General features: G+C 44.7%; 2 protein-coding genes across 3 annotated transcripts in view; one reads left to right on the top strand and one right to left on the bottom strand.

The window, feature by feature from the left end:
- ATM (ATM serine/threonine kinase) overlaps positions 1 to 18394 on the top strand; it is an 83891-nt gene extending 65497 nt beyond the window's left edge. For both annotated transcript variants that reach the window (XM_068144622.1, XM_068144632.1), the window contains exons 53-63: positions 508 to 646; positions 964 to 1046; positions 2241 to 2381; positions 4068 to 4184; positions 6212 to 6361; positions 7035 to 7200; positions 10548 to 10634; positions 10717 to 10831; positions 12383 to 12446; positions 13430 to 13566; positions 13699 to 18394. In XM_068144622.1, the coding sequence (XP_068000723.1) occupies positions 508 to 646; positions 964 to 1046; positions 2241 to 2381; positions 4068 to 4184; positions 6212 to 6361; positions 7035 to 7200; positions 10548 to 10634; positions 10717 to 10831; positions 12383 to 12446; positions 13430 to 13566; positions 13699 to 13882 (1383 nt within the window). In that variant the 3' untranslated portion in view covers positions 13883 to 18394. The remainder of the gene's footprint in view (positions 1 to 507; positions 647 to 963; positions 1047 to 2240; positions 2382 to 4067; positions 4185 to 6211; positions 6362 to 7034; positions 7201 to 10547; positions 10635 to 10716; positions 10832 to 12382; positions 12447 to 13429; positions 13567 to 13698) is intronic.
- Positions 6414 to 27564, bottom strand: part of POGLUT3 (protein O-glucosyltransferase 3) — a 47194-nt gene continuing 26043 nt past the window's right edge. Inside the window, exon 9 of the transcript XR_010988098.1 lies at positions 6414 to 6911. The gene's annotated coding sequence lies outside the window, so the exon portion shown is untranslated. The remainder of the gene's footprint in view (positions 6912 to 27564) is intronic.

Genomic DNA, 27564 nt, shown 5'->3' with positions numbered 1-27564 from the left:
GGGAGCTGGAGTTGCTTAGCCTGGAGAGGAGGAGACTCAGGGATGACCTTATTGCTCTCTACAACTACCTGAAGGGAAGTTGTAGACAGGTGGATGTTGGTCTCTTCTCCCAGGCAGCCAGTACCAGAACAAGAGGACACAGTCTCAGGCTGCGCCAGGGGAGGTTCAGGTTGGATGTTAGGAAGAAGTTCTATACAGAGAGAGTGATTGCCCATTGGAATGTGCTGCCCAGGGAGGTGGTGGAGTCACCGTCACTGGAGGTGTTCAGGAGGAGACTTGATGGGGTGCTTGGTGCCATGGTTTAGTTATTTAGGTGGATTGGATTGGTTGATGAGTTGGACGCGATGATCTTGAAGGTCTCTTCCAACCTGGTTTATTATTCTATTCTTCTATTCTATTATTCTGTTCTATTATCTCCATTGTACTTACTTGACTGCATGTTATGGTGCATCTTAAATCTCACAAAGGGTAATTTTCAAGTTCAGGTATTTGTGTTCCATTTTTAAGGACAGAATGGAGGCTGCTGGCAATATAATCAGTATCGTAAGGAAAAGGAGAGCTCGAATGGTTAGAGATGTTGAAGCGCTGTGTGATGCCTACATCATATTAGCAAATGTAGATGCTACTCCATGGAAATCTCAAAGAAGTAAGTCTTGGAAAAATTATTTTTGTTTCTGATAGTGGAGGTGGATTTTATTTTCTTGGAGATACTCTACTAGCACTGTGTCCTATTTTTGGTAATTGTAGAACCGATCCTGGATTAAAAGCCATAGTCACTGCTTGGGCTGTAAGGCTCAGAGTTTGTGACTGTGAAACTCCAGCAAACTCCAGCTGTCCTGTAGTCATCTTCATCAGTTTGACAGATGCAGTGAGCTTTTGGGTCCCAAAAGCAAAGTAAGCTGGTTATTGTGCACTTCAACATATAGTACTGAATGTGAAATTATTGATTCCTTGTAATTACAGAAGGAATAAATATTCCAGCTGACCAGCCCATTATTAAACTGAAGAACTTGGAAGATGTTGTTGTCCCTACCATGGAAATCAAGGTGACTGAACCTAACAGATATGTACTATAACATCAAGTCATAGATAGAGCTTCAGTGTTTTGATAGTGGCAGTCAGGACCATCAAACTTTCATGGTTTTTACAGATCAGCCTATCAGGGTACTCTTTTGTCAGGTGAGATGGTTTCCTTAGGCTCTAGAAGATCTTGACCCCAAGTCTTATATTTGCTGGATAGTGATTTGCTGTGGCTTACTGCATGGGCTTTGCCACTGTTACCACAGGCTAGTTTTTCATTAGCAAAAAGAGTGATAAACTACCTAAATATCAGAGAAGATTTGGGAATCTCAGTCTCCTGCTTTGTAGGTGCTAGCTCAGGGTTTCAGGGAGGAACTTAATGTCTGGGAAGTTGTGAGAATTAATGGATATGTCTCTTCTGCTGTTCCTAAATGGCCAGCTTACATGTTTTTACTCTTCAGTAATGGTGAATGATCCATTCCCATTTGCAGAAGTGGTTGATTGTCTGGGTGCATAGGCTCTCATTCTTACATGCCATGCACTCTACCTAGGAAAACATAGCAGTTTCAGGGGTGTGAAGTTGCTTTTTGGGCCAGCCACCTAAAATGTAATTGTTACGAAGCCAAGCTTCCCTGCATTGAAGTCTCTCAGGCTGTAAAACTAAACAAAAAAGCTAAAGGCCTGGTCTATATTCTTTGATGTCAGAGGCTAAGTAGTGCTTGTTTTTAGGGTTGCTGTTGGCCCTCAGTGTTGCTCCAGTGTACAACTCTATTGCCCTCTTCTTTGCCTTTCTTCAGTACACTGTCTGAAGTAGTTAAAGGTCTATGATGTAAACAGCTAAAGTGATATTTCCTTGCAGCTAATTTTGAGGCATGAGGACACTGATCCTGTAGACTAAACAGTTTTAGGAATGCTCCTTCACTCTACATGAACATTTTCTTGAGTGGAGTGCTAGCTGGGACAGATTGAAGTTGTGTCAGAGCTTGTTTAGTGGAAGTGTGGAGCACCACATCCCCTCTACCAATGAGGTGAACAGAGAGCAATCAAGAACCCTCCTTTGCTCAGCATGTTTTTGTAGCCTTTTTGGCTGTTGTCCTTCTAGATGGTGGAGTATTTAGCATGTAGTCTGCTAATGAGGTTTGTAAACAATTTACCACCACTTCCTCTGAGTGAAATGGACGTAACATTTATAGTAATTCAAAACTCATTTATAATTTCAGGTGGATCCCACAGGGCAATATGAAAACTTGGTGACAATAAGGTCTTTCAAGCCAGAATTTCGCTTAGCAGGAGGCCTGAATCTGCCTAAAATAATAGATTGTGTAGGATCAGATGGTAAAGAAAGAAGGCAGCTGGTTAAGGTAGGTTCTGTCAGTTGCAAAGACAGCTCTGACACTTGGCACGTTGGAACTTTTTAAGTTCTCTTGTCAGTTTTCTCATGTATTACTCTGGAAGGGGAGGGGAGTTTTGCATGTCACTGTCAGGTTTTGCAGTTCAGGAATGCTTTAATAAAGGAAATCACAAAGTAATACAAATAATATAACAATAATATGATAATAAGTATAGTCATGTGAAATATTTTTCCATTTATTTTTCAACAGTGCTTGTAATATTCTGGAACATACCTGACAGCTGCCAGACCTATGACTTGTGGGGTCTCAGCTCCTGAATTTGCAGTATACAGCAAATAAAAGCCATCAGCATTTTGTGTTAAATATCTTAGTTTTAGTCTCTTCCCCATAGAAAAAGAATTACAGTTCAAAGAAAGTCAAAAATACACACATAGAAACTCATGAATCTGGGGGGAAAAAAATAACGTTATTTCCCTTCAAACTCAGTTGATTTCATTCTGTCTTTGAATGTAAGCACTCAGCAGCTGCTGGGAGAATTCTGATATGCTGTAATGTAGGGGGTGGTTTTGAAAGTTATAAAGAGAGGCATGGAACATGCACTTTGGCCACAACAACCCCTTGCAGTGCTACAGGCTGGGTTCGGATTGTCTGGAGAGCAGCCAGACGGAAAGGGACCTGGGGGGTACTGATTGACAGCTGGCTGAACATGATCCAGCAGTGTGCCCAGGTGGCCAAGAAGGCCAATGGCATCCTGGACTGCATCAGAAATAGTGTGGCCAGCAGGAGCAGGGAAGTCATTGTGCCCCTGTACTCTGCACTGGTTGTGCCACACCTTGAGTACTGTGTCCAGTTCTGGGCCCCTCAATTTAAGAAGGACATTGAGACTCTTGAACGTGTCCAGAGAAGGGCAGTGAGGCTGGGGAGAGGCCTTGAGCACAAGCCCTATGAGGAGGGGTTGAGGGAGCTGGGGTTGCTTAGCCTGGAGAAGAGGAGGCTCAGGGGAGACCTTATTGCTGTCTACAGCTACCTGAAGGGTGGTTGTAGCCAGGAGGGGGTTGGTCTCTTCTCCCAGGCAACCAGCACCAGAACAAGAGGACACAGTCTCAAGCTGTGCCAGAGAGAGTTGTTAGCCATGAGAATGTGTTGCCCAGGGAGGTGGTGGAGTCACCATCCCTGGAGGTGTTAAAGAGGGGATTGGACATGGCACTTGGTGCCATGGTTTAGTAGTCATGAGGTGTTGGGTGACAGGTTGGACTTGATGATCTTTGAGGTCTTTTCCAACCTTATTGATTCTATGATTTCATGTGCATCCAGTGATCAGCACTGCAGTACCAACTGATGGTGCTTCAGCTGTGTGCTGGATTGCTTGCTAGACATGGTGAATATGACTCCTGGTTTTGAAAAGGGTATTGTAAGACAGGTTGATTGATACCTTAATTAAATCAAACATTTGTCCAGAAAAAAGAAGAAGTGATGATTTAAGTTAATGATGATTGTACTTAAGTAGGTGAGCACTATGAGAAAACCAAATGCAGAGAAAAAGCACAATCACTGCTTGCATTTTATCACAGGTGATTACTCGGGAGAGTAACTTGTGTCTTTGAAGCTTTTCTTAAATATTTCTTTTAAGCTGCTGAACAAGGAGTTGGATGGTGAGAAGTAGTCTTTAAACTGCTTTTTGTGTTCCTGCTGAAGGGGCGTGATGACCTGAGACAGGATGCTGTTATGCAGCAGGTTTTCCAGATGTGCAATACCTTGCTCCAGCAAAACACCGAAACTCGAAAGAGAAAACTAACGATCCGCAGATACAAGGTAATGCTGAGCCACTGCTGCAGCAGAGCTGTTAATGCTGCCAAGAAAGGCTGCTACCTGCATAGTATCATAGCATCAGTCAGGGTTGGAAGGGACCACAAGGCTCATCTAGTTCCAACCCCCCTGCCATGGGCAGGGACACCCCACACTAGATCAGGCTGGCCAGAGCCTCGTCCAGCCTGCTCTTAAACACCTCCAGGGATGGGGCCTCAGCCACCTCCCTGGACAACCCATTCCAGGGTTTCACCACTCTCATGGTGAAGAACCTCCTCCTCACATCCAGCCTGAATCTCCCCACCTCCAGCTTCATTCCATTCCCTCTAGTCCTATCACTACCTGAGATCCTGAGAAGTCCCTCCCCAGCCTTCCTGTAGGCCCTCTTCAGATACTGGAAGGCCACAATTAGGTCACCTTGGAGCCTTCTCTTCTCCAGACTGAACAGCCCCAACTCCCTCAGTCTGTCTGTCCCTGCTCCTCTCTTTAACCCAAAGACAACGTAAAAGTGCATTTACTTAGGTGTTAATAAAATACTCACTGCTCCTTATGGCATGGAGTAAACAAACAATGTAATTTCATTATTACAGTCACAGCAATTGTTACAATTGATTTTTTTTCTTCAAATCCTTTAAAAAAATTAGATACCAAACATCTATTTAAATACTCTTCATAGCTTTCTTTCTGTGAGCTTCGAATTGAAGCAAAATCAAGTCCTGTACTGTCCTTGAATTACAAGTTGGTAGTCCTTAAACTTGAGCGTATGGGTTTATGAATGCTCATTAATTTTGGACTTGCAGTATTTCCAGCAGTGGAAACCACAAGCCCCATCCAGGGTCTTCCTGCAGAACTGCAGAACTCATTTTGTTAAGTTGGGAATACAGGAGTAAATTCTTATTGTGAATGCAGAAAATGTATTTGAACAGGAACTTCCCCTCCTGCTTCACTTTATGTGCTTGGGATTATAATAACAGCTGTGAAGGTGACCTCTGAATGAGTGGCCTCTAAGTAAAAGTTCCTGTCTTTGACAAATGAGAAATATGCTCTCCAGAACCTTGGAAGGAGTTTATCTGAATTGCTGGCATAGTTTTGAGAGTTCACATGTGGAGTTAAGTCACATTTCTTGAATCATTTTTGATGAAGACTCGTGTTCTTCTGTGTTTAGAAACATTTGAGAGCAGGGAAAAAGAGAGTGGGGGTTGCATTATGAGATAAAGAGACTTCCTTAGGAAGATTGGAGGCAACAGGCAATAGCTACTTAAGGACAGGAGATTGTTCATTCTGGCTGGTTCTGTCTGCTGCAGTAACTGATGTTACAGCCAGTTATCAAGTGAGTAGCTGCTCCCTAGGGTGGGAAGCAGACTAAGACAAGCCAAATATGTGCATGCAGCTACTACATGATAGTTCCAGCTGTTTCCTCTTTATGTGCAGTTTGCCCAGTGCTTCTATTATCCCATTCAGGCATAGCAAGCTGCTGGGAATCACAGGTCATCCAGGATGCTGATCCAAATTGAATACAGTCATTAAGTCCTACTGAAGTATGTAGTGGAAGGCTCTCTCTGTGGGCTAGTTAAAAGAAGAGCAAGTATTTGGTAGAAAAAACTTGAGTATATATTACATGAGTATATATATGTCTCAGGCTGCACCAGGGGAGGTTTAGGCTGGATGTTAGGAAGAAGTTCTATACAGAGAGAGTGATTGCCCATTGGAATGGGCTGCCCGGGGAGGTGGTGGAGTCACCATCATTGGAGGTGTTCAGGAGGAGACTTGATGGGGTGCTTGGTGCCATGGGTTAGTTGTTTGGGTGGGTTGGATTGGTTGATGGGTTGGACACCATGATCTTGAAGGTCTCTTCCAACATGGTTTATTCTATGTATTCTATGTATTTAAAACATATCTTGTGGTCAGGTGTATGGTTTGGTCTTTTGTGGTTTGAAACAAATCCAAATACGTACCCGTGCTCTGCACCATGCATCTTCATAGCTGTGTGTGTATAACCCTCCCCCATGCAGCAGTGATTTTTGTGTTCACAGGTGGTTCCCCTTTCTCAGAGAAGTGGTGTTCTTGAGTGGTGCTCAGGAACAACTCCCATTGGGGAGTTTCTTGTGAACGTCGAAGAGGGAGCTCACAAGCGATACAGGCCAAAAGATTACTCCAGTTATCAGTGTCAGAAAATAATGATGGTGAGTCAAAATAACTGGAAAAGGAAAAGAGATGGCTCATATTCTTTACTGGGAGGGAGGAATTTGCAGAGTTATATACCATACTTTAATATATAATAATGAATGTGACCCAGTGGCATGGAATTCATAGGTCTGCAGACTTTTCCAGTTTAGTTCCAGTCCAGCTTAGTTCCACAAACCACTACACCATATGGTTTCAAAATTGCCAAGAGGTTTGCCTGTTCCTTTGTATAGCCATGATCACACAATGCATTATTTCCTTTTAAATCTGTGTAGTGTTAGCAGGATAAAAGCATATTTAATTTTGGCTTTGTGCAGCTTTTTCATGTGAAGCAGTCAAAATTACCTTCTCACAGCCACATCAATAAGCAAAGGTACCAGGACAGAGTGCAAGGGGAAGTATGTCTTGACAAGATTAATTTACCTGTACATGCACATAGAATACATACACCTGCTGAACCAAAGAAACGGTTTGTTCCTGCCTTGTAGCCCACGAGTTCTGTATGGTGATAGAATTGTTCAGTAAACCAGATCGGTGCTTCAATGATTGCTGTAAAAAAAAAGACATCACAGCTCAGAGAGAAAGGAGAGTGAGCAGTGGTTTTCCAAAGGAAGAGATAGTTTGCTTCCAAAGCAGTCAGTCATGGGTAAAACATTTCTTATGTGTTTAAAGGATGTGCAGAAAAAACATTCTGATGCGAAGTACAGCATCTTCATGGACGTCTGCAAGAACTTTCAGCCTGTGTTTCGCTATTTCTGCATGGAAAAGTTCCTGGATCCAGCTGTCTGGTTTGAAAAACGATTGGCCTACACTCGTAGTGTGGCTACATCTTCTATAGGTATTGGATTGGATTAATATCATTGGGGGGTTTAGGTGATGCAAAGGAAGTCCTTGTACCATTTCAGAGGTAACGGCTGTTTGGCTTTGTCAGTGTCAGAAAAGGGGGAGTAGGGAGCAGAAGAATGGAATGGAATGGAATGGAATGGAATGGAATGGAATGGAATGGAATGGAATGGAATGGAATGGAATGGAATGGAATGGAATGGAATGGAATGGAATGGAATGGACCTCTGAGATCATCAAGTCCAACCTATCATCCAACACCATCTAATCAACTAAACCATGGCACCAAGTGCCTCATCCGTTCTCTTATTAAATACCTCCAGTGATGGTGACTCCACCACCTCCCTGGGCAGCCCATTCCAATGGCAAATCACTCTTTCTGTGAAGAACTTCTTCCCAACATCCAACCTAAACCTGCCCTGGTGCAGCTTGAGACTGTGTCCTCTTGTTCTGGTGCTGGTTGCCTGGGAGAAGAGACCAACCCCCACCTGGCTACAACCTCCCTTCATGTAGTTGTAGACAGCAATAAGGTCTCCCCTGAGCCTCCTCTTCTCCAGGCTAAGCAACGCCAGCTCCCTCAGCCTCTCCACATAGGGCTCAAACCCCTCACCAGCTTTGTTGCCCTTCTCTGGACACCCTCTAACAGATCAACACTTGCCCCCCACTTGGTGTCATCTATAAATTTACCAGCAAGAACACCAGCTTTATTTTTGTAAAGATTTGTAAGGATTTCTGAGGCATTCCTCCCCAGCCCCTTAACCCTGTCTGCACTAGAGCAACAAGATTTAATTCTTTGTTTCTTTGTTTTAGGCTGTGGGTTTTATTTTTAGGTTCTGGTAGGCTTTTTCTAAGGTCTCTACCTGTCCAATTCTTTTGTTTTGCTGTAACATTTAATAATTGCATCTGTAGCTTTGAATGTTTTTTACCTGAGCTGAAAAGCTTTATCTTCTAATTTCTTCACACTGGGATCATTATCCATGGCTGAAATGTGTTCTTAAGCACTGGCATTTTTCTTGTGATTTTTTTTTCTCTCTTAAAAGAGAAATACATCTCCTTGGATTGTGGATTTTCTTTGTCTGACTCAGTTTAGTATTGAGGAAGACATTTGAAAGTCGAATGCATACCCTAGAACAGATCCTATCTTAGATGTCAGCGTGTTGTTTGTACACCCCTTCATTGCTGAATGAATGAAGTATCACAGTATAACTAAGGTTGAAAGAGACCTCGAGGATCATCGAGTCCAACCTATCAACACAGACCTCATGACTAAACCATGGCACCAAGTGCCACATCCAATCTCCTCTTGAACACCTCCAGGGATGGTGACTCCACCACCTCCCTGGGCAGCACATTCCAATGACGAATGACTTGCTCGGTGAAGAACTTTCTCCTCACCTCGAGTCTAAACCTCCCCGGGCACAGCTTGAGACTGTGTCCTCTTGTTCTGGTGCTGCTTGCCTGGGAGAAGAGACCAACCCCTTCCTGGCTACAACCACCTTTCAGGTAGTTGTAGAGGGCAATGAGGTCTCCCCTGAGCCTCCTCTTCTCCAGGCTAAACAATCCCAGCTCCCTCAGCCTCTCCTCATAGGGCTTGTGCTCAAGGCCTCTCCCCAGCCTTGTTGCCCTTCTCTGGACACGTTCAAGTGTCTCAATGTCCTTCTTAAACTGAGGGGCCCAGAACTGGACACAGTACTCAAGGTGAGGCCTAATCAATGCAGAGTACAGGGGCACAATGAGCTCCCTGCTCCTGCTGGCCACACTATTCTTAATGCAGGCCAGGATGCCATTGGCCTTCTTGGCCACCTGGGCACACTGCTGGCTCATGTTTAGGTGGCTGTCGATCAGCACCCCCAGGTCCCTCTCTGTTTGGGAGCTCTCCAGCCACTCTGACCCCAGCCTGTAGCTCTGCATGGGATTGCCGTAGCCAAAGTGCAGCACCCGGCACTTGGACTTGTTAAATGCCATCCCATTGGATTCTGCCCATCTGTCCAGTCGGTCGAGGTCCCTCTGCAGAGCCTTTCTACCCTCTAACTGACCAACATCTGCTCCTAACTTGGTGTCATCTGCAAATCTGCTCATGACTGACTCAACCCCCTCATCCAGATCATCAGTGAAGATGTTAAAGAGGACAGGGCCCAGTTCTGATCCCTGGGGGACAAGTAAATCTACGCATTGTCAGAATTCACATTAAAGACTCTTGTAGGAAGTATTGCTGTCCATCAGCTAACACAAAATCACTAACAGGTGTAAATTGCAGCAAGGGGAAGAGAGTTTGGAGGTTTTTCTGCATGTAAGGACAGCAAAGCACTGAAACAGGCTTACATGAAAGATCTCACACTTTGTATGAGTGGAGATTTTAAAAACTAACTTAGACAAAAAATGCCTCAGGAACTGTTTAGGTATGGTTGAGCATGCCCCAGCTGGTGCCATGGGTTAGTTGTTTAGGTGGGTTGGATTGGTCGATGGGCTGGACGCGATGATCTTGAAGGTCTCTTCCAACCTGGTTTATTCTATGTAATTCTATGACTTATGGACTCAGTTATGTCCAGTCTTGTTTTCTGGGTTACCTGATACTGTGAGTTAAAAGATTTTCTTAAAAATAGCAGCAATAACAAACCCTGATTTTATTATGCCCTTGCTTCTTTTGGGTTTGATTTAGTTTGGGTTTGGTTTTGTGTTGGGTTTTTTTCTGAAAGCTGTGAAATTGTTTGCTTAAGCTCTCTACTGGGAAAAATGGACAAGAAGTCTGTGCAGTAGGTAATACTCATTTGTGTGAGAATACCCTTTTTTGCAGTTGCATTCAGTTACTGTTTTGGAGTTGTGGGAGAGCATTTGCACTTTACTGGACTAATATGTATACATGAGGGAAGAAATACTCTTAGCTTTTCTTTGCACGTGTTGTGCTGATTGGAGGACAAGAAGCTCAGCATCAGCCACCAGTGTGCACTTGCAGCCCAGAACGCCAATCACATCCTGGGCTGCATCAAGAGAAGTATAGCCAGCAGGTCAAGGGAGGTGATTCTCTCCTTCTGCTCTGGTGAGACCACACCTGGAGTACTGTGTCCAGTTCTGGAGCCCCTCTATCATGAAGGATCTGGACGTGCTGGAACATGTCCAGAGAAGGGCCACGAGGATGATCAGAGGGCTGGAGCACCTCTCCTATGAGGACAGACTGAAAGAGTTGGGGCTGTTCAGTCTGGAGAAGAGAAGGCTCTGAGGTGACCTAATTGTGGCCTTCCAGTATCTGAAGGGGGCCTACAAGAAGGCTGGTGAGGGACTTTTTAGGATGTCAGGTAGTGGCATGTAAATATGGTTTCAGCACTTGCTTTCTTTTTGGTTTAGTTGGCTACATTCTTGGCCTTGGAGACAGACACGTTCAGAATATCTTGATAGACGAACAAACGGCAGAACTCGTGCATATAGATCTGGGTAAGTGGAGCAGGAAAGAGAACCTTCTGTTTTCAACACTTTAATAGCATTTTATTTTAACATTTATTACCCTTTTATTTAGGGGTTGCTTTTGAGCAAGGTAAAATCCTTCCCACACCAGAGACTGTTCCATTTAGATTAACCAGGGACATTGTGGATGGAATGGGGATCAGTGGCGTGGAAGGAGTCTTCCGAAGGTAAGTGCTCCTGTATTGCACAGGGGTAAGAAGGCAGCTGGGTGCTTCCAGAATTGTGACTGTTGTATGTTCAATAGCTCTGATGCTTGAGAGGAGACCTAGATTTCTGCTGATAATATCCCAACATAAATGTTGTCCTCTAACTCACATGCTGTTATTTACATAACTGATTACAAGTTCATTATTGTTGCACAGCTTTTCATATTCTTCAGCAACCTCTGAGTTCTTGTCACCCTCTTCTGGCATTCCAGGATGGCTCAGTGCATCCAAAGGCTTCACAGCTAAATTTCATCCCTTGATGCTGGATTTTTTTTCCTTCAGAACTCTTTTTTTCCCTGCTATACCATATATTTGGAGCCTTTAAGCTTCTTGACAATATTTTGTCCAGTCTTTTAGTTCTGTTCAGTTTTATGTACAATTTGCAGTCCATTTTTTTTCTTTTGGGTCACACATTTGATATCACTTTGCAAATGCAAAATATAAATCCCACAAGAGATTGGAGCTGCAAAACAGGAAAGGACTGAGGTTTTAATCCTGTCATCTGTGAATGACCCAAGAGAGCCCTGAAAAGCAGGACATTGCTGTCATTCAAGACTTTGATACTCATGTACTTGCAAACCCCAGAATTCATGTCTTTAAGAAAGTGCATAATGTTCTCTGTGTAAGGTAGCAATTAACATTAATAAGTAGTTCCTATATACTTTTGTCCTGTGAAGGAGAAGACCCTGCCACTTTATTCTAGCACAATGCTGACAAATTCACAGTTTTGTGTTACTTCTGAAACTTTTATCCCATGACACAGAAAGCCTTTAATTGTTTGGCTCCAGCTGAAGGAAATACAGTATAAAAGGCACTGGTGCAGATGCTGAGTCAGAAACAGTCAGACTGACTTGTAATTAACAGTATAGATGTAAGTGCATAAACAAGTCATCTTAGGGTTGATGAACAGTCAGTTAACTTTGTTGTCTGTCTGTGTTCTCATCCTGAAGTTGACAGGAGGCCTCATTTCTCTTTCACTGGAGTAGCTGCCCCATAAGGGAAGTTTTGTATTCCTTCCACAAGCTTAGTTTGCTTGGGAGTGAATGTAGGTAACCACTTCTTATCTAAACTCATTGGAGAGGTTTCAGAAATAGCTCAGTGTCTCTGTCTGCTGGATCTGTTGATTTCATGTGAAGGAACACTATCAGCATTCTTCTCCAACATGTTGCAGAGCACCTCTGGCATGCACCTTTACATCCAGTCAAGCAGTTCTGCCACCGTGGCATAGCTCTGTGATCAGTGTTAACTCAGTGGTTTAATTCTATGTATAGAAACATTTCAGACAGTGGAACAGGTGATCTCTTTCCCATAGGGAGTGTAGAGTGAACTCCCCAGTCTCCTGCTCTTACATGTCTAAATTTCTTTTGGTTTTTTTTCTGCTGAATGGAAATGTTAGAGAGAGTACTCATATGTTAGAAAGTAACCCTTGAGGAGGGTACAGTTATGTCAATGATGAGCATGCCATTCCATCTTAACAAGAAGAACCTAAAAATACAGTGACATATTTTCTAGATGCTGTGAGAAAACAATGGCTGTTATGAGAAATTCTCAAGAAGCTTTGCTGACTATTGTAGAGGTAAGAGGATTTTTCCCATTCTTTGTGATAGCAACTTGCCAGAATACCTTCAGTTTCTTGTCTCTGTCTTCATATGCATTGCTGTAGCAAATACTCATGTAGGAGGTTTTGGTCAACTTGAACGTAGCCCTGCTGGCTGCCAGGTATTTTGATTCACATAAGCTTCAGTAAAATCAAACCCAGTTTGTGTTTTGTATGGGAACTACTAGGTCTAGGCATAAGTGGTCTTCCCTCTTCAGTACTTAAATGCTTCTAGCCATAGTGCAGCATTCAACTCAGTATTAGAATTTGGAATTTAGAATAAACCAGGTTGGAAGAGACCTTCAAGATCATCGCGTCCAACCCATCAACCAATCCAACCCACCCAAACAGCTAACCCATGGCACCAAGCACCCCATCAAGTCTCCTCCTGAACACCTCCAATGATGGTGACTCCACCACCTCCCCAGGCAGCCCATTCCAATGGCCAATCACTCTCTCTGTATAGAACTTCTTCCTAACCTCCAGCCTAAACCTCCCCTGGTGCAGCCTGAGACTGTGTCCTCTTGTTCTGGTACTGGCTGCCTGGGAGAAGAGACCAACATCCGCCTGTCTACAACCTCCCTTCAGCTCCCTCTCTGTGTCAGTCACAAAGAAGAGAATTAAAAGTAATTTCTAAAAGCAGCTTATCCTATGCATTAAAAACTAATGTGATATTTAGTGCCCAGAATGATACTGAAGAATGACCTCCCTGCTGAGATGGGACTGAGTAGCAGCACTGAGTCCTGTATGCACAGCTCAAGTACCTGCAAATGACCAGATGCAGTTTGGACAGTTTGGACTGTCTGCTGAGCAGTTTAGCTCAGTTCTGTTGGATTTTAGAAACAACAAACCTAATGTTGGGGTTAGCCATGAGCATTACCAGTTGAGTGTTACTCTTCCTGCTAGGGAACTGAGCTAGCTGTAATTAAAAGTATAAATTAAATAGTTTATTTACTGTGCAGGTGCTGCTGTATGATCCTCTCTTTGACTGGACCATGAACCCCTTGAAAGCTTTGTATTTGCAGCAGAGACCAGAGGATGAGGCTGACATGAGCTCTACACTCGGCAGTGATCCACAGGAATGTAAAAGAAAAGCCAGGTGCAAGATCTTGTTTTTCTCACTCTCTGCCTGCTGCACTGTTGCCTTGTTTTGCAGTTTTCTTACTGAAAATTGCTCACTTGTTCAGAAGCCATATCTAATGCACTTGTTTTTCTTTCCGTGTTCTGCCAGCAGTGATGACCAGAGCTTTAACAAAGTGGCTGAGCGTGTTCTGATGAGACTTCAAGAGAAGCTGAAAGGTGTTGAGGAGGGAACAGTGCTCAGTGTGGGAGGGCAGGTGAACCTCCTCATACAGCAGGCCATGGACCCTAAAAATCTGAGCCAGCTCTTTCCTGGATGGAAACCTTGGGTGTGACATGGGAGGAGCCAGCACATTTTTACCAGAAACCTATTTTTATGCAGCAGGTGTCTTAACATTTCAGCTTGGTATTTCAGAAGTAAAGGCTCATACATGTTGTTATTCACTGGGGGGGTTGGGTGCTTTTTTAACAGCCTGTTCCTGAGAAAACATTTCTTGTCCACTTACTTTCATCATACACTATGAATTGTCAACCAGGGCTTTGGCATACTGCATACTTCAGTATTTTAAAGCCTAGGGTTCACCACTCTTGTTCATATGTTAAATAGCTGGAGTCTTGTATATAATAGTCCTGTATGGTAACATGAACATGCAGAATGATCTAAAAACCAGAAGTCATGAATGAACTCACTGAAGTGCATTTCAACAGGGGGAGTTATACTTGGAAGATAATGCTACAGTGCATATACAGTAAACCCAGAGAGCCTCATGGTTAATGAAGGGAGGGTTTTTTCCAGGATTGGGTTTTTTGCCCTTAGATAAATGGATGCTTCTTTATATAGATAACAGAATTTGAGTCTAGTGTAATACAGCTGCTTTTTTTCCTGTTGTAAATAAAATTATGTTGGTACTTTATAACATTAATGGTATAAAACAATAAAAAATACTTAGCATTTGTAGCTCAGACTTCCTTGATAAAATAGTCTGACTACAGTGAAGCTCAGCATACCAGTGTAATAAAATGTGTATTTTTATCTCTTTTATAATTTAATATCTTGATGGTGGTACCTTCAAACACCACTGTAGAAATAGACTAGACTAGACTAGACCAGACCAGACCAGACCAGGTTGGAAAAGACCTTTGAGATCACTGAGTCCAACCTATCATCCAACACCATCTAATCAACTAAACCATGGCAACAAGCACTCCATCCAGTCTCTTCCTAAACACCTCCAGTGATGGTGACTCCACCTCCCTGGGCAGCCCATTCCAATGGCAAATCATTCTCTCTGTGAAGAACTTCTTCCTAACATCCAGCCTAAACCTCGCCTGGTGCAGCTTGAGACTGTGTCCTCTTGTTCTGGTGCTGGTTGCCTGGGAGAAGAGACCAACCCCCACCTGGCTACAGCTTCCCTTCAGGTAGTTGTAGACAGCAATAAGGTCTTCCCTGTGCCTCCTCTTCTCCAGGCTAAGCAATCCCAACTGTAACTCACTTACCCAGTGTATTTACAGGTTCTATTTGGCTGTGGGTATTACATGCCACATATAAAGGCAGGTAACTGATTCAAGCACAGATCTAACATTTCTAATACAGCAGTTCAAATTGGAAATACAGGTGCTGTGATCTGTGGTTTTCCCACAAATGGGATCCTCTGGCAGATCAGCCAGGTACTCACAGCTTGCTTCTCTGTCTGATATTTTCCCAGATGCTGTGGCTATAATTTGAGCAGTCCTTGGCTCAGAGAGGGCTAGGGGGCCTCTCTCTTGTGTGCTCTGTTGCCTGCCTGTAGCCTCTTGTGGGGTTCAGTTCTCTTGGAGCTTTTCCCCACTATGCCTTGGTCCAGGTGCAAGGGCTGGGTGTAATTGTTGCCTGTTAGTGCAGGTCCTCAACTGCTATTTGAGCAGCATTTGGCTCTTGTTGCTGTCTGGGTGAGGACAACGCAAGTTGCCTGACTTCTGGTTTAAATACTGTCCCAAGACAATTGATGCCCTTTGGTAACACAGAACCCTGATAACTGGACCTATAGGATGGGGTCTATCCAAACATGGCCAGGCCACACATAGTTCACAGCTGTGTTACATGCTACATGTTTATCTGGCCCCCAGGAAGTGTCCAGGTTTGCACATTCACAGGTGCTTACAAGGTTAAGCACACGTGCTGTACATTTGCCTTGACCACCTGGACCCCAGGAACTGTCCAGGTTAGCACATTCGCAGGTGCTTAGCCCATTGTCTGGGCTCTGTGAATGTTTGGGGGTTTGACCCTTCAGGACAATCAGATACAACTCCAAAGAGGCATTCTGTATCTGGAGTCAATACCTGTCAGAAACACTGCACTTGTAGAGCACAAAAATCTCACTCTGATAGCACGCAGTTTTACAGAAGAAGGAAAAAGCCCTGCTGTAATTGGATAGTCAGTGAATACAGGTAGTAGGGAGATCCACTCTCCACAGTCCCACTGGTACATTTAATATGTATCTCCCAATCATGTGTTCCTCTGTGACCTGCACTATGGCTATATGGTTATGTGGTCCTGCTCTGGCAGCGGGGTTGGACTCTACAGTCTATGGAGGTCCCTTCCAACCCCCTGTGATCCTGTGCTATTTAAAAACATGAACAACATGTGGCATATTTTCACTTTGTATCAGTTAACATTTGATGCATTTTTACAGAGGCATAAGTCAAGCATTTCTGTTTGCATTAGCATTTCACTTACTTACACACTGTTCCCACAATTTTTATGCTGTATCTTAGTTCTATAGGTTAATGCCAACACACCAAGGTCAGCCTCCTGTGTGTTTTCACAAAGCTGACATAAATTTCACTTGATCCTTGGAAACAAACAGGCACTCTGGCTTTTCTGTGGGGAATAACTCCTCCAGGGACACAGTGGCTTGTTGGCTGAGAATGAAACTTAGGCTGACAGCACATAGTCTGTATGTGGATTTTAAATGGCACTTAGGAAATGGGAATTTTAAATGGCAGTTGGGAAAGACATAGACTGGACATTAGGAAACTTTGTCATGGAAAGAGTGGTCAGGCTTTGGAATGTGCTGCCCAGGGAGGTGGCTGAGTCACCAGCCCTGGATGTGTTTAAAGATCATTTGGATATGATGCTTGGGGATAAGGTTTAGGGTTGAACCTTGTAGAGTAGAGGTATCAGTTAAACTTGGTGATCCTGAGGGTTCTTTTCCAACCTGAATGTTTCTGTGATTCTGTGAAAGGGAGGACTAGGGGGAATGGAAAAAAAAATAGAATGGGTAGATTCAGATTGGATGTTAGGAAGAAGTTCTTCCCCATGAGGGTGGTGAGACACTGGAACAGGTTGCCGGGGGAGGTGGTAGAAGCCTCATCCCTGGAGGTTTTTAAGGCCAGACTGGATGTGGCTCTGAGCAATGTGGTCTAGTGTGAGGTGTCCCTGCCCATGGCAGGGGGGTTGGAATTAGATGATCCTTGAGGTCCCTTCCAACCCTAACAATTCTATGAATGAACTGCCTGCCAAACTCAAACTGAGTGTTGCTGAGGAAGAGCCAACTGGTGCTGTCCAAAGCAGAGCTCAGATATTATTAAGCAGTGTGGACACCCATGGCCCTCTAGCATGCTTCCTAGCTCTTGTTTAGCAGCATAGACAAAGACTTTAAACAAAATCCAAGATAAATTATATACTTCTTCAGGGTTTCATAGCTAATGCTTCAGGCATGCCCTGTGGTTAGGCTTCATCTTCCCTAGAAGTGATTCTGACAAGAAATACTCCCTCATACCTCCCTTTCCTTAGCAATGCTGCTGTGTTCAGTCAACTGCCAGAAACAAAGGAAATGGCCTTGGACAGAGAAATTGAATAATCATCATTTACAGGTGGACTCCAATCTTAGTTTTCAAAACAAAGATTAAAATTGCAACTCCACAATGGAGTAGAGCCAAATACAAAGAAATGTTAGCAAAATGAGCATTTAGAATTGGTATCCACTGGAAGAATGTCTTCCTCAGAGAAAAGGTGAACTCGCTGGTGCTGCATCTGGTCTGGATAGGAAGTCAGCTTCTCTTCCTTGAAAGGGAGTAAAAGTTTCTGAAGCTACAGTGTGGAATCTGAGACAATTCTGATGGATCACACTGTGAGTTAAGAAACTGGAAGTCTAACCAAAAATGCAAGTAAATACATAATTTAGATCAGAGTATCACAGTATCACTAAGGTTGGAAAGGACCTCAAGGATCATCGAGTCCAACCTATCAACACAGACCCCATGACTAGACCATGGCACCAAGTGCCACGTCCAATCCCCTCTTGAACACCTCCAGGGACAGTGACAGATATTTTAAATTACATTGTCTTTACCTATACCTGCTATAAATTCTTATAACACTAAGTTAAAACTGAACAAAAAGAGGGAAAAAAACCCATCAAAAGTACAGACTGTTGTGTTACAGAAACAGATAGAAAAGAACCATCTTTTCCTAAGCCTGCACATCTAGCAAGCTAGTTTCTGCAATTATGAGACAGGATCTGATACCAGTGCTCTGGGTAGGTATTTTTTCTTGCTCAGTTCTACTTAATATTGCTCTTCTGTTACCAAAAAACAATTAAAATAATTCTCAAAATCAGTTTGTTGGCCTTTTTTTTTTTTTCTAGAATTCCAGAATCTCTCTTATGTAGGTGTAATTGAAAACAGATTCTGACTTTTCCTATGATTTTGTTTGGGTTTTTTTCTGTCCTTAATCAGTTGACTATGAGACTTGGGGATGCTGGTGGACAAGAAGCTCAACATGAGCTCTCAGTGTACACTTGCAGCCCAGAAAGCCAATCAGATCCTGGGCTGCATCAGGAGAAGTGTGGCCAGCAGATCAAGGGAGGTGATCCTCCCCATCTACTCAGCCCTGGTGAGACCCCACCTGGAGTACTGTGTCCAGTTCTGGAGCCCCTATTACAAGAGGGATATGGAGGTGCTGGAACGTGTCCAGAGAAGGGCCGCAAGGATGATCAGAGGGCTGGAGCACCTCTCCTATGAGGACAGACTGAAGGAGTTGGGGCTGTTCAGCTTGGAGAAGAAAAGGCTCCGAGGTGACCTAATTGTGGCCTTCCAGTATCTGAAGGGGGCCTACAGGAAGGCTGGGGAGGGACTTCTCAGGATCTCAGGTAGTGATAGAAGTAGGGGGAATGGAATGAAGCTGGAGGTGGGGAGATTCAGGCTGGATGTGAGGAGGAGGTTCTTCACCATGAGAGTAGTGAAGCCCTGGAATGGGCTGTCCAGGGAGGTGGCTGAGGCCCTGTCCCTGGAGGTGTTTAAGCCCAGGCTGGCTGAGGCTGTGGCCAGCCTGATCTAGTGTGGGGTGTCCCTGCCCATGGCAGGGGGATTGGAACTCGATGATCCTTGTGGTCCCTTCCAACCCTGACTGATACTATGATACTATGATACCTGTACATTGCATAATGCATAAGCAGGTCATGCACAGTAAAAGCCCCTTGGCTATGTCAAAACACAGAAACTGAGGTTTAACTGATGCCCTATCAGCACACAGCAGTCCTACTGGTGTAATTAAAACCAGTTTAAAATCAATTTATTTAGGTCTGTGAAAGCCACTGTGGATACAAACCTCCATGTGACACACATCTGTTTATAATTACCTCGTATCTGTTTATCTTAATTCTGCCACTTACGTGCAAGGTCTTGTAAAGCAATGACAATATATGAGGTATTGTGTTCAGGTACACATTTTGCATGGAAAGATAAACAGAGACCTTTGAGACTGTGGTTCTCCTCAGGATAAGCAGTGATGACTTAAAGCAAAAGCTTTCCATCATCATTCAGTTCCAGATTCCCAGGTTTACTGTATGTGAAACAGGGAAGTAAGCCTGTGGGCTCCCTGTTTGCACTGTTCACACTGTCCTTTTTAAAGGTTTTCCTTCCCACTCCTACACAATTTTTTGAAGTCTTGGTTCCAATGGTTTTGAAGTTTTGGGCTGGGTTGTTTTAGTTGTTTTTTTAAATATTCCAAACCCCCTTGCTGGATGCAGCTTTCAGCCTGTCTCTCTGGTATGCCCGTTTGCATTATGGCACCTGCATTACAGATATAGCTCAAGGCTCTTTTGATAGTCTGCTGCTGTCTACAGCTACTCATCACTTGATTGCAGGCATGCTTGAAGTAAAATGCTTGAAGCAAAATGCTTGAAGCACTGGTTAGGCCACACCAGCTCTGGGCCTCTCAGTTTCAGAAGCACATTGAGACACTTGAACGTGTCCAGAGAAGGGCAACAAGGCTGGGGAGAGGCCTCGAGCACAAACACTGTGAGGAGAGGCTGAGGGACCTGGGATTGTTTAGCCTGGAGAAGAGGAGGCTCAGGGGAGACCTTATTGTTGTCTAAAACTACCTCAAGGGAGATTGTAGCCAGGAAGGGGTTGGTCTCTTCTCCCAGGCAACCAGCACCAGAACAAGAGGACACAGTCTCAAGCTGCACCAGGGGAGGTTTAGGCTCAAGGTGAGGAGAAAGTTCTTCCCCGAGAGAGTTTTTAGCTGTTGGAATGGGCTGGGAGGTGGTGGAGTCACCATCCCTGGAAGTGTTCAAGAGGGGACTGGACATGGCACTTGGTGCCATGGTTTAGTCATGGTCTGTGGTGACAGGTTGGACTCGATGATCCTCGAGGTCTCTTCCAACCTTAGTGATTCTGTGAAAATAATGCTTTAAGAAATTGGATGTCTGTAAAATCATTTAAATAAACACATCTGATGGTATAAAAATAATTACTTTTACATTTCTCCCCTATTGCATTGTCCAATTACTCTTACATGAGAAATATGAATGTCTCAGTAAGCAAGTGATCCAATACACTGAGAAGTTCAATGGGTTTCTTAGCTGAGGAAGAGGCTGTTAGAACATGTTCTGTACATAAGCAATTTACTTTAAATGATGGCTGCCATCATGCATTTAGCATATCCTATTTAGAACAACTCATTACTTTGATATTGATCTTCCAAGTCTCTGTATGAACTAATTAGAATTTACTGAAAAAAAATGCTTTATGATCCACTAAGAAGAAAATTAGGGCTTCTTTTTTGTAGAGCAAGCAGGGGTTTTATGGTCTCAGAGTGATTTATTCTTGTGGAATAATACAAACCAAATCCTGGGAATCATGAGAGCACTCCTACATGTTGATGTCTGGCCTTTGTGACATTGTTTAGGAGACACACACCTCCTAATACTGAAAGTGCTAAATACAGACAGAAAGAAAGTGCTCCAAAGAACCACATTTGCCTTTCTGGGATTATCTGTTCCTCTTCAAAAGACATAGTCAAGAACAAAATAAGCTTACTTCTGAAATACATTGAGTACATGTGCAGTGCTATAACAACCCTGATTAACTGAACCACATGCCAACAAGGAAAGACAATAAAACTAGCTAATCCTCAGAGTAATTCTGAAGTGCAGATGAAGTATACAGATATCTTGATGACTGCATTAAACCATGTTTTAATGGGATTGTTGAGGCCTTGGGTTCAGCTGACTGATTGCTGCTACATACTGCTATAGAATCAGAATCATTAAGGTTGGAGAAGACCTTTAAGATCATCAAATCTGACTGTAACACAGCTACGATGACCACTAAACAACATCCTGCAGCACCACGTCTACATGGTGCTTGAACACCTCCAGATGGCAACTCCACCACCCCTGTGAGCAGTCTGTTCCAATGCTTCACTACTCTTTCAGTTAAGAAATTTTTCCTAATATCCAATCTAAACTTCCCCTGACACAACTTAAGTCCATTGCCTCTTGCCCTATCGCTAGTTACTTGGGAGAAGAGCAAACACCAGCCTCACTACAACCTCCTTTCAGGTAGTTGCAGGGAGCAGTAAGATCTCCCCTTGGCCTTCTCTTTTCCAGACTAAACAACCCCAGTTCCCTCAGCCATTCCTCATATGATGCCCAGCCTCATTGCTCTTCTCTGGACGCCCTCCAGGACCTCAATATCTTTCTTATCCTGTGGTGCCCAAAACTTAACACAGTACCCAAACTGTGGCCTCACCAAGGCCATGTACAGAGAGAAGGGTTCATGGCAATAATCACCTATGATACTTCACTGTGGAAGGACGGTTTTCTTAGTGTCAAGCTGCATGGTAAGAGTGACTAGTATTTGCTTATTTTCTCAAAGATGAACACCACCTGTTCCTGAAGCAATGGTCACTGAACTTTAGACATAGATCCTGCATCATGATTGGCAATGATAAGTTTGGCACAAAGTATTTGCCTTTTGTAAGTACTTTTCAACTTGATGCAGACATGGTATGTGTAATTTTTTCTTCAGAAAGTTACAAGATGGTTCTGTAATTCCTGCCTTACATAATGCCAGCTCCTACTGAAGAGGATCATCTTGGAAAAAATAAATTAGCTTTTCACCCTGGCCTCTACACTACAACTTGAACAGAAGTCTAAGTTGTGCATAACATGAGCTCTCAGTGTGCACTTGCAGGCCGCAAAGCCAATCAGATCCTGGGCTGCATCAGGAGAAGTGTGGCCAGCAGGTCAAGGGAGGTGATCCTCCCCCTCTACTCAGCTCTGCTGAGACCCCACCTGGAGTACTGCCTCCAGTTCTGGAGCCCCTATTACAAGAGGGATATGGAGGTGCTGGAAGGTGTCCAGAGAAGGGCCACAAGGATGATCAGAGGGCTGGAGCACCTCTCCTATGAGGACAGACTGAAGGAGTTGGGGCTGTTCAGTCTGCAGAAGAGAAGGCTCCCAGGTGACCTAATTGTGGCCTTCCAGTATCTGAAGGGGGCCTACAAGAAGGCTGGGGAGGGACTTCTCAGGATCTCAGGTAGTGATAGGACTAGGGGGAATGGAATGAAGCTGGAGGTGGGGAGATTCAGGCTGGATGTGAGGAGGAAGTTCTTCATCATGAGAGTGGTGAAGCCCTGGAATGAGTTGTCCAGGGAGGTGGTTGAGGCCCTGTCCCTGGAGGTGTTTAAGACCAGGCTGGATGAGGCTCTGGCCAGCCTGATGTAGTGTGGAGTGTCCCTGCCCATGGCAGGGGGTTTGGAACTGGATGATCCTTGTGGTCCCTTCCAACCCTGACTGATACTATGATACTTACAGCATCTAGTCCAAATTTGATGGAAGTATCTGCTGCAACACCTAGCAACTTTGCCTGCAAGTAGAAAACTAATAATCTACAATACTTCCATCCTACTGAGAAATTAATTATGAAAGAGTGTATTGCTGTGGATACTCCATTTCAATTACTTGGTAGTACTTGTACAAACAGGCTCTTGATCAGGTTTAGGTCCTTTACTAGAGAAACTAGAAAACATGCAAAACACAGTGAGGTTCCTAGGCTCCTTCATAATTAATTTCTCAGTAGGATGGAAGTATTGTAGATTATTAGCTTTCTACTTGCAGGCAAAGTTGCTAGGTGTTCCTAGCAAGTTGCTTAAAGAATACACAGTCTGTAGTCTCCCAGCAATAAGCAAAGGAAGTCAACTTGGCCTATAAATATTTCCATAATTATCAAGCAGCTTTCAAGTGGCTTGTAAGAAATGAGTGCCAGTCCATTTTAATTATTTCTAAAAGGCAGCTGCCTTCTGTGTGCTTGTTCTCTTCCTTCACTGCTGTTTTGTTTGTCTTTAATGTTCACTTCTGTGTTTTCTGTAGTTCCAGTTGTTTTCAGCCTCACGTATCAGTGGCACCCAGAAAAGACTGGAGGCAATAAAAAAACATTGTTTGATTTATGTTACTGTAATGAGCTTTTATTTTGCAACTCTATGCCACAAACAGTCAGAAAAGCCACTAGTACTACATATCTGACTTTGCACTGTATTGTCTAACTTGTACAGCCTGAGGGTAAATGCTCTTCACCAAAAGAGGAGAATCTGTTCCTCTGAAACATCTAAGTTCTTTGTTGCATTTATACAGGGAACTACAAGAGAGAATTCAATAGAGGGCTATGAGGATATCAAGGCACTGGAGCAGCTCTCTTACTAGGAAAGACTGAGAGACCTGGGGGTGTTTAGTCTGGAGAAGAGAAGGCTGAGAGGGGACCTTGTCAGTGTCCACAACTATCTGAAGGATGGCTGTCAGGAAGATGGTGACAGTTTCTTTTCAGTGATACCCAGTGACAGGATGAGGAGCAATGGATGTAAACTCAATCACAGGCAATTCTATCTCCAGATGAGAAAAAACCTTTTTACTGTGAGGGTGATGGAACAACTGCCCACAGAGGTTGTGGAGTTTCCTTCTCTAGAAATATTCAAAACCCACTTGGACATATTCCTGTGTGACATGCCCTAGGTGGTTCTGCTTTTGCAGAGGGGTTGGAATTGATGATCTCTGGAGGTCCTTTCCAACACATCTTGTAGAGAAACGTGAATACATCAAAAAAAGCCACAGCCTTTGTATTTTACAGGTTTTGGGGGAAAAAACAACAACTGTGAATGGATTTTCCCACATCCAACATTACAGAATTTGAGAACTGCAGTCTCTGAAAAGGTCTAATAAACTATGGTCATGTAAGAGAAAACTAACATATTTTAGTATAAATAGTTTATTTTGATATTAGAATAAGCTAATAGTGAACAAAAAATTCTAGAGATAAATGCATATCAGTGTACATTCAGGACTTAGAAAGGATGTTGCAATAGAATACAGGGAATATCACTGAGTAAAATTCAGCTCTTCTTCTCCAGCTCACATGCACAGAGCTCCTTCTAAAAATAATGTTTTAAATACTACCCAAAAAGTAAACCCAGCTCACCTATAAACTAGCTTATCTACCCAAACATATTGTTTTAACAAAGCCCTAAAGTGAAAACTGGCTAAGATCATAGAATCATGGAATGGTCCAGGCTGGAAGGAACCTCTAAAGGTCATCTAGTCTAATGTCCCCACAGTCAGCAGAGACACCCCAAATACAGCAGGCTGCCCAGGGCCTTGTTGAGCCTTAGAATAGAATAGAATAGAATAGAATAGAATAGAATAGAATAGAATAGAATAGAATAGAATAGAATTAACCAGGTTGGAAAAGACCTTCGAGATCATCAAGTCCAAACTACCATCCAACACTATCTAATAAATTAAACCATGGCACCAAGCACCCTATCTAGTCTCTTCCTAAACACCTCCAGTGATGGTGACTCCACCACCTCCCTGGGCAGCCCATTCCAAAGGCCAATCACTCTTTCTGTGAACTCCTTCCTAACATCCAGCCTAAACCTCCCCTGGTGCAGCTTGAGACTGTGTCCTCTTGTTCTGGTGCTGCTTGCCTGGGAGAAGAGACCAGCCCTCACCTGGCTACAACCTCCCTTCAGGTAGTTGTAGAGAGCAAGAAGGTCTCCCCTGAGCCTCCTCTTCTCCAGGCTAAGCAACCCCAGCTCCCTCAGTGGTCGTTCTCATGGCCCTCCTCTGGACCAGCTCCATCAGCTCCATGTCCTTCCTATACTGAGGGCTCCAGAGCTGTATCAAAGCCTCTCAGCTCTTGTTTGGTCTGTAGTTTTGAGTACACCAAAGGTGGTGTTTAAAAAGTGATCTGTACCACATTAAAAGCACCCTAGTTTATCAAACGCTCTACTTCCTTCAAAAAATCTTAAGTTTTCATGAAGAATATAGAAATCGGCAGTCCCAGTGCCCGAGCAATGGAACAACCTCTGCCTTACAAGTCTGGGTTTATTTATCTTTCCACAGCGTTTGTTTTTCCCTCTTGGTGTGACAGGCAGGTATTTTCACAAGATAAATTCCGGTCACTACAAGACAAAGCTGGGCCGGCTGGGGGCTCTGCCCGCCTGCCGCCCTCCCCTCACGGAGAAGACGAGCGGCGGTGCGGGGCAGGGCAGGGCAAGGCAGGGCAGGGCAGGGCAGGGCAGGGCAGGGCAGGGCAGAGCGAGGCGAGCGTTTCCCGCCAGCGCAGGGGCCGGTCCTGCAGCCGCAAGCCTTCTCTTCGGTGGGGGCGCACACCCCGAGGCCGTGCCACCCAGGGCTGGGCAGCTTTCGGGGAACGTGGTGGCCCTCCGCGGGTGAGAGGACGCTGACAGCCTCTTCGCGGAAGGGATCGGTTCCACAACCGTTAAGTAAGTGTCTACCACGGCACACAGGGTTTGTTCGTGTGCTCCCCTGCCCCCGACAGGCAGCTGTGGGAGCCGCGGTTTCCAGCGGAGGAGGGAAGAGCTCTGTTAGTCTGCTGCAAATTTAAGGTCTTGCTCGTGGTAATAAAGCACTAGTAAGAGCAAGATGCAAAGAACGAGAGGGGCTTCTGCCTTCTTCCCTGAGGAGGAAGAGGAGAGGGTGACAGTCCCACAGCAACCCCAGGCTGCTCCAGGCAGGAAAGGGTTTAGTGACTGCAGAGCAGACAGCTCTGGGTTGGATGTGGGTGTTGGCAGAGCGGGCAAAGGCTTGGAGCGGCACCCTCCCTGACGGGGCTGCGAGAGTTGCCAGAACCTCCCATGCTACAGCAACTTGGGGGTGTTCAGGGCCAGGCTGTCCCTGCCCATGGCACAGGGGTTGCAACTAGATGAGCTTCAAGGTCTCTTCCAACACAAACCACTCAGCCTCTCCTCGTAGGGCTTGTGCTCGAGGCCTCTTCCCAGCCTTGTTGCCCTTCTCTGGACACGTTCAAGTGTCTCAGTGTCCTTAAATTGAGGGGCCCAGAACTGGACACAGTACTCAAGGTGTGGCCTAACCAGTGCTGAGTACAGGAGCACAATGACCTCCCTGCTCCTGCTGGCCACACTGTTCCTGATACAGGCCAGGATGCCATTGGCCTTCTTGGCCACCTGGGCACACTGCTGGCTCATGTTCAGCCAGCTGTCAATCAGCACCCCAGGTCCCTTTCTGTCTGTCTGCTCTCCAGCCACTCTGACCCCAGCCTGTAGCACTGCATGGGGTTGTTGCGACCAAAGTGCAGCACCCAGTACTTGGACTTGTTAAATGCCATCATGATTGTTTAGCCTGGAGAAGAGGAGGCTCAGGGGAGACCTTATTACTCTCTACAACTACCTGAAGGGAGGTTGTAGACAGGCAGAGGTTGGTCTCTTCTCCCAGGCAAGCAGCACCAGAACAAGAGGACACAGTCTCAGGCTGTGCCAGGGGAGGTTTAGGCTCGAGGTGAGGAGAAAGTTCTTCACAGAGAGAGTTGTTAGCTGTTGGAATGTGCTGCCCATGGAGGTGGTGGAGTCACCGTCCCTGGAGGTATTCAAGAGGGGATTGGACGTGGCACTTGGTGCCATGGTTTAGTAGTCACGAGGTGTTGGGTGACAGGTAAGTTCTGATCCTGATTTCAATGATGGCTGAACCCATGCAATTGAATCTCTAGATCAATCCCTTTTTAAATGGATAATGTAGGCTGAACATGAGCCTGCAGTGTGCCCAGGCAGCCAAGAGGGCAAATGGCATCCTGGCCTGCATCAAGAACAGTGTGGCCAGCAGGAGCAGGGAGGTCATTCTGCCCCTGTACACTGCACTGGTTAGGCCACACCTTGAGTACTGTGTCCAGTTCTGGGCCCCTCAGTTTGGGAAGGATGTTGACTTGCTGGAACGAGTCCAGAGAAGAGCAACAAAGTTGGTGAGGGGTTTGGAACACAAGCCCTATGAGGAGAGGCTGAGGGAGCTGGGGTTGCTTAGCCTGGAGAAGAGGAGATTCAGGGGTGACCTTATTACTCTCTACAACTACCTGAAGGGAGGTTGTAGACAGGCAGAGGTTGGTCTCTTCTCCCAGGCAGCCAGTAGCAGAACAAGAGGACACAGTCTCAGGCTGTGCCAGGGGAGGTTTAGGTTGGATGTTAGGAAGAAGTTCTATACAGAGAGAGTGATTGCCCATTGGAATGTGCTGCCCAAGGAGGTGGTGGAGTCACCATCATTGGAGGTGTTCAGGAGGGGACTTGATGGGGTGCTTGGTGCCATGGTTTAGTTGTTTAGGTGGGTTGGATTGAAGGGTTGGATGGGATGATCTTGAAGGTCTCTTCCAACCTGGTTTATTCTATATTCTATGTAAGTTCCTTTGTATTTTTATGCAATGTCCATCACTTTGGGAAGTAAGTGAA

This window comes from Melanerpes formicivorus, unplaced genomic scaffold, assembly GCF_026170545.1.
Source record: "Melanerpes formicivorus ecotype bairdi unplaced genomic scaffold, bMelFor1.0.p_v2 SCAF_1, whole genome shotgun sequence".
Lineage (NCBI taxonomy): Eukaryota > Metazoa > Chordata > Aves > Piciformes > Picidae > Melanerpes > Melanerpes formicivorus.
This window is presented reverse-complemented; position numbering and strand designations above follow the sequence as displayed.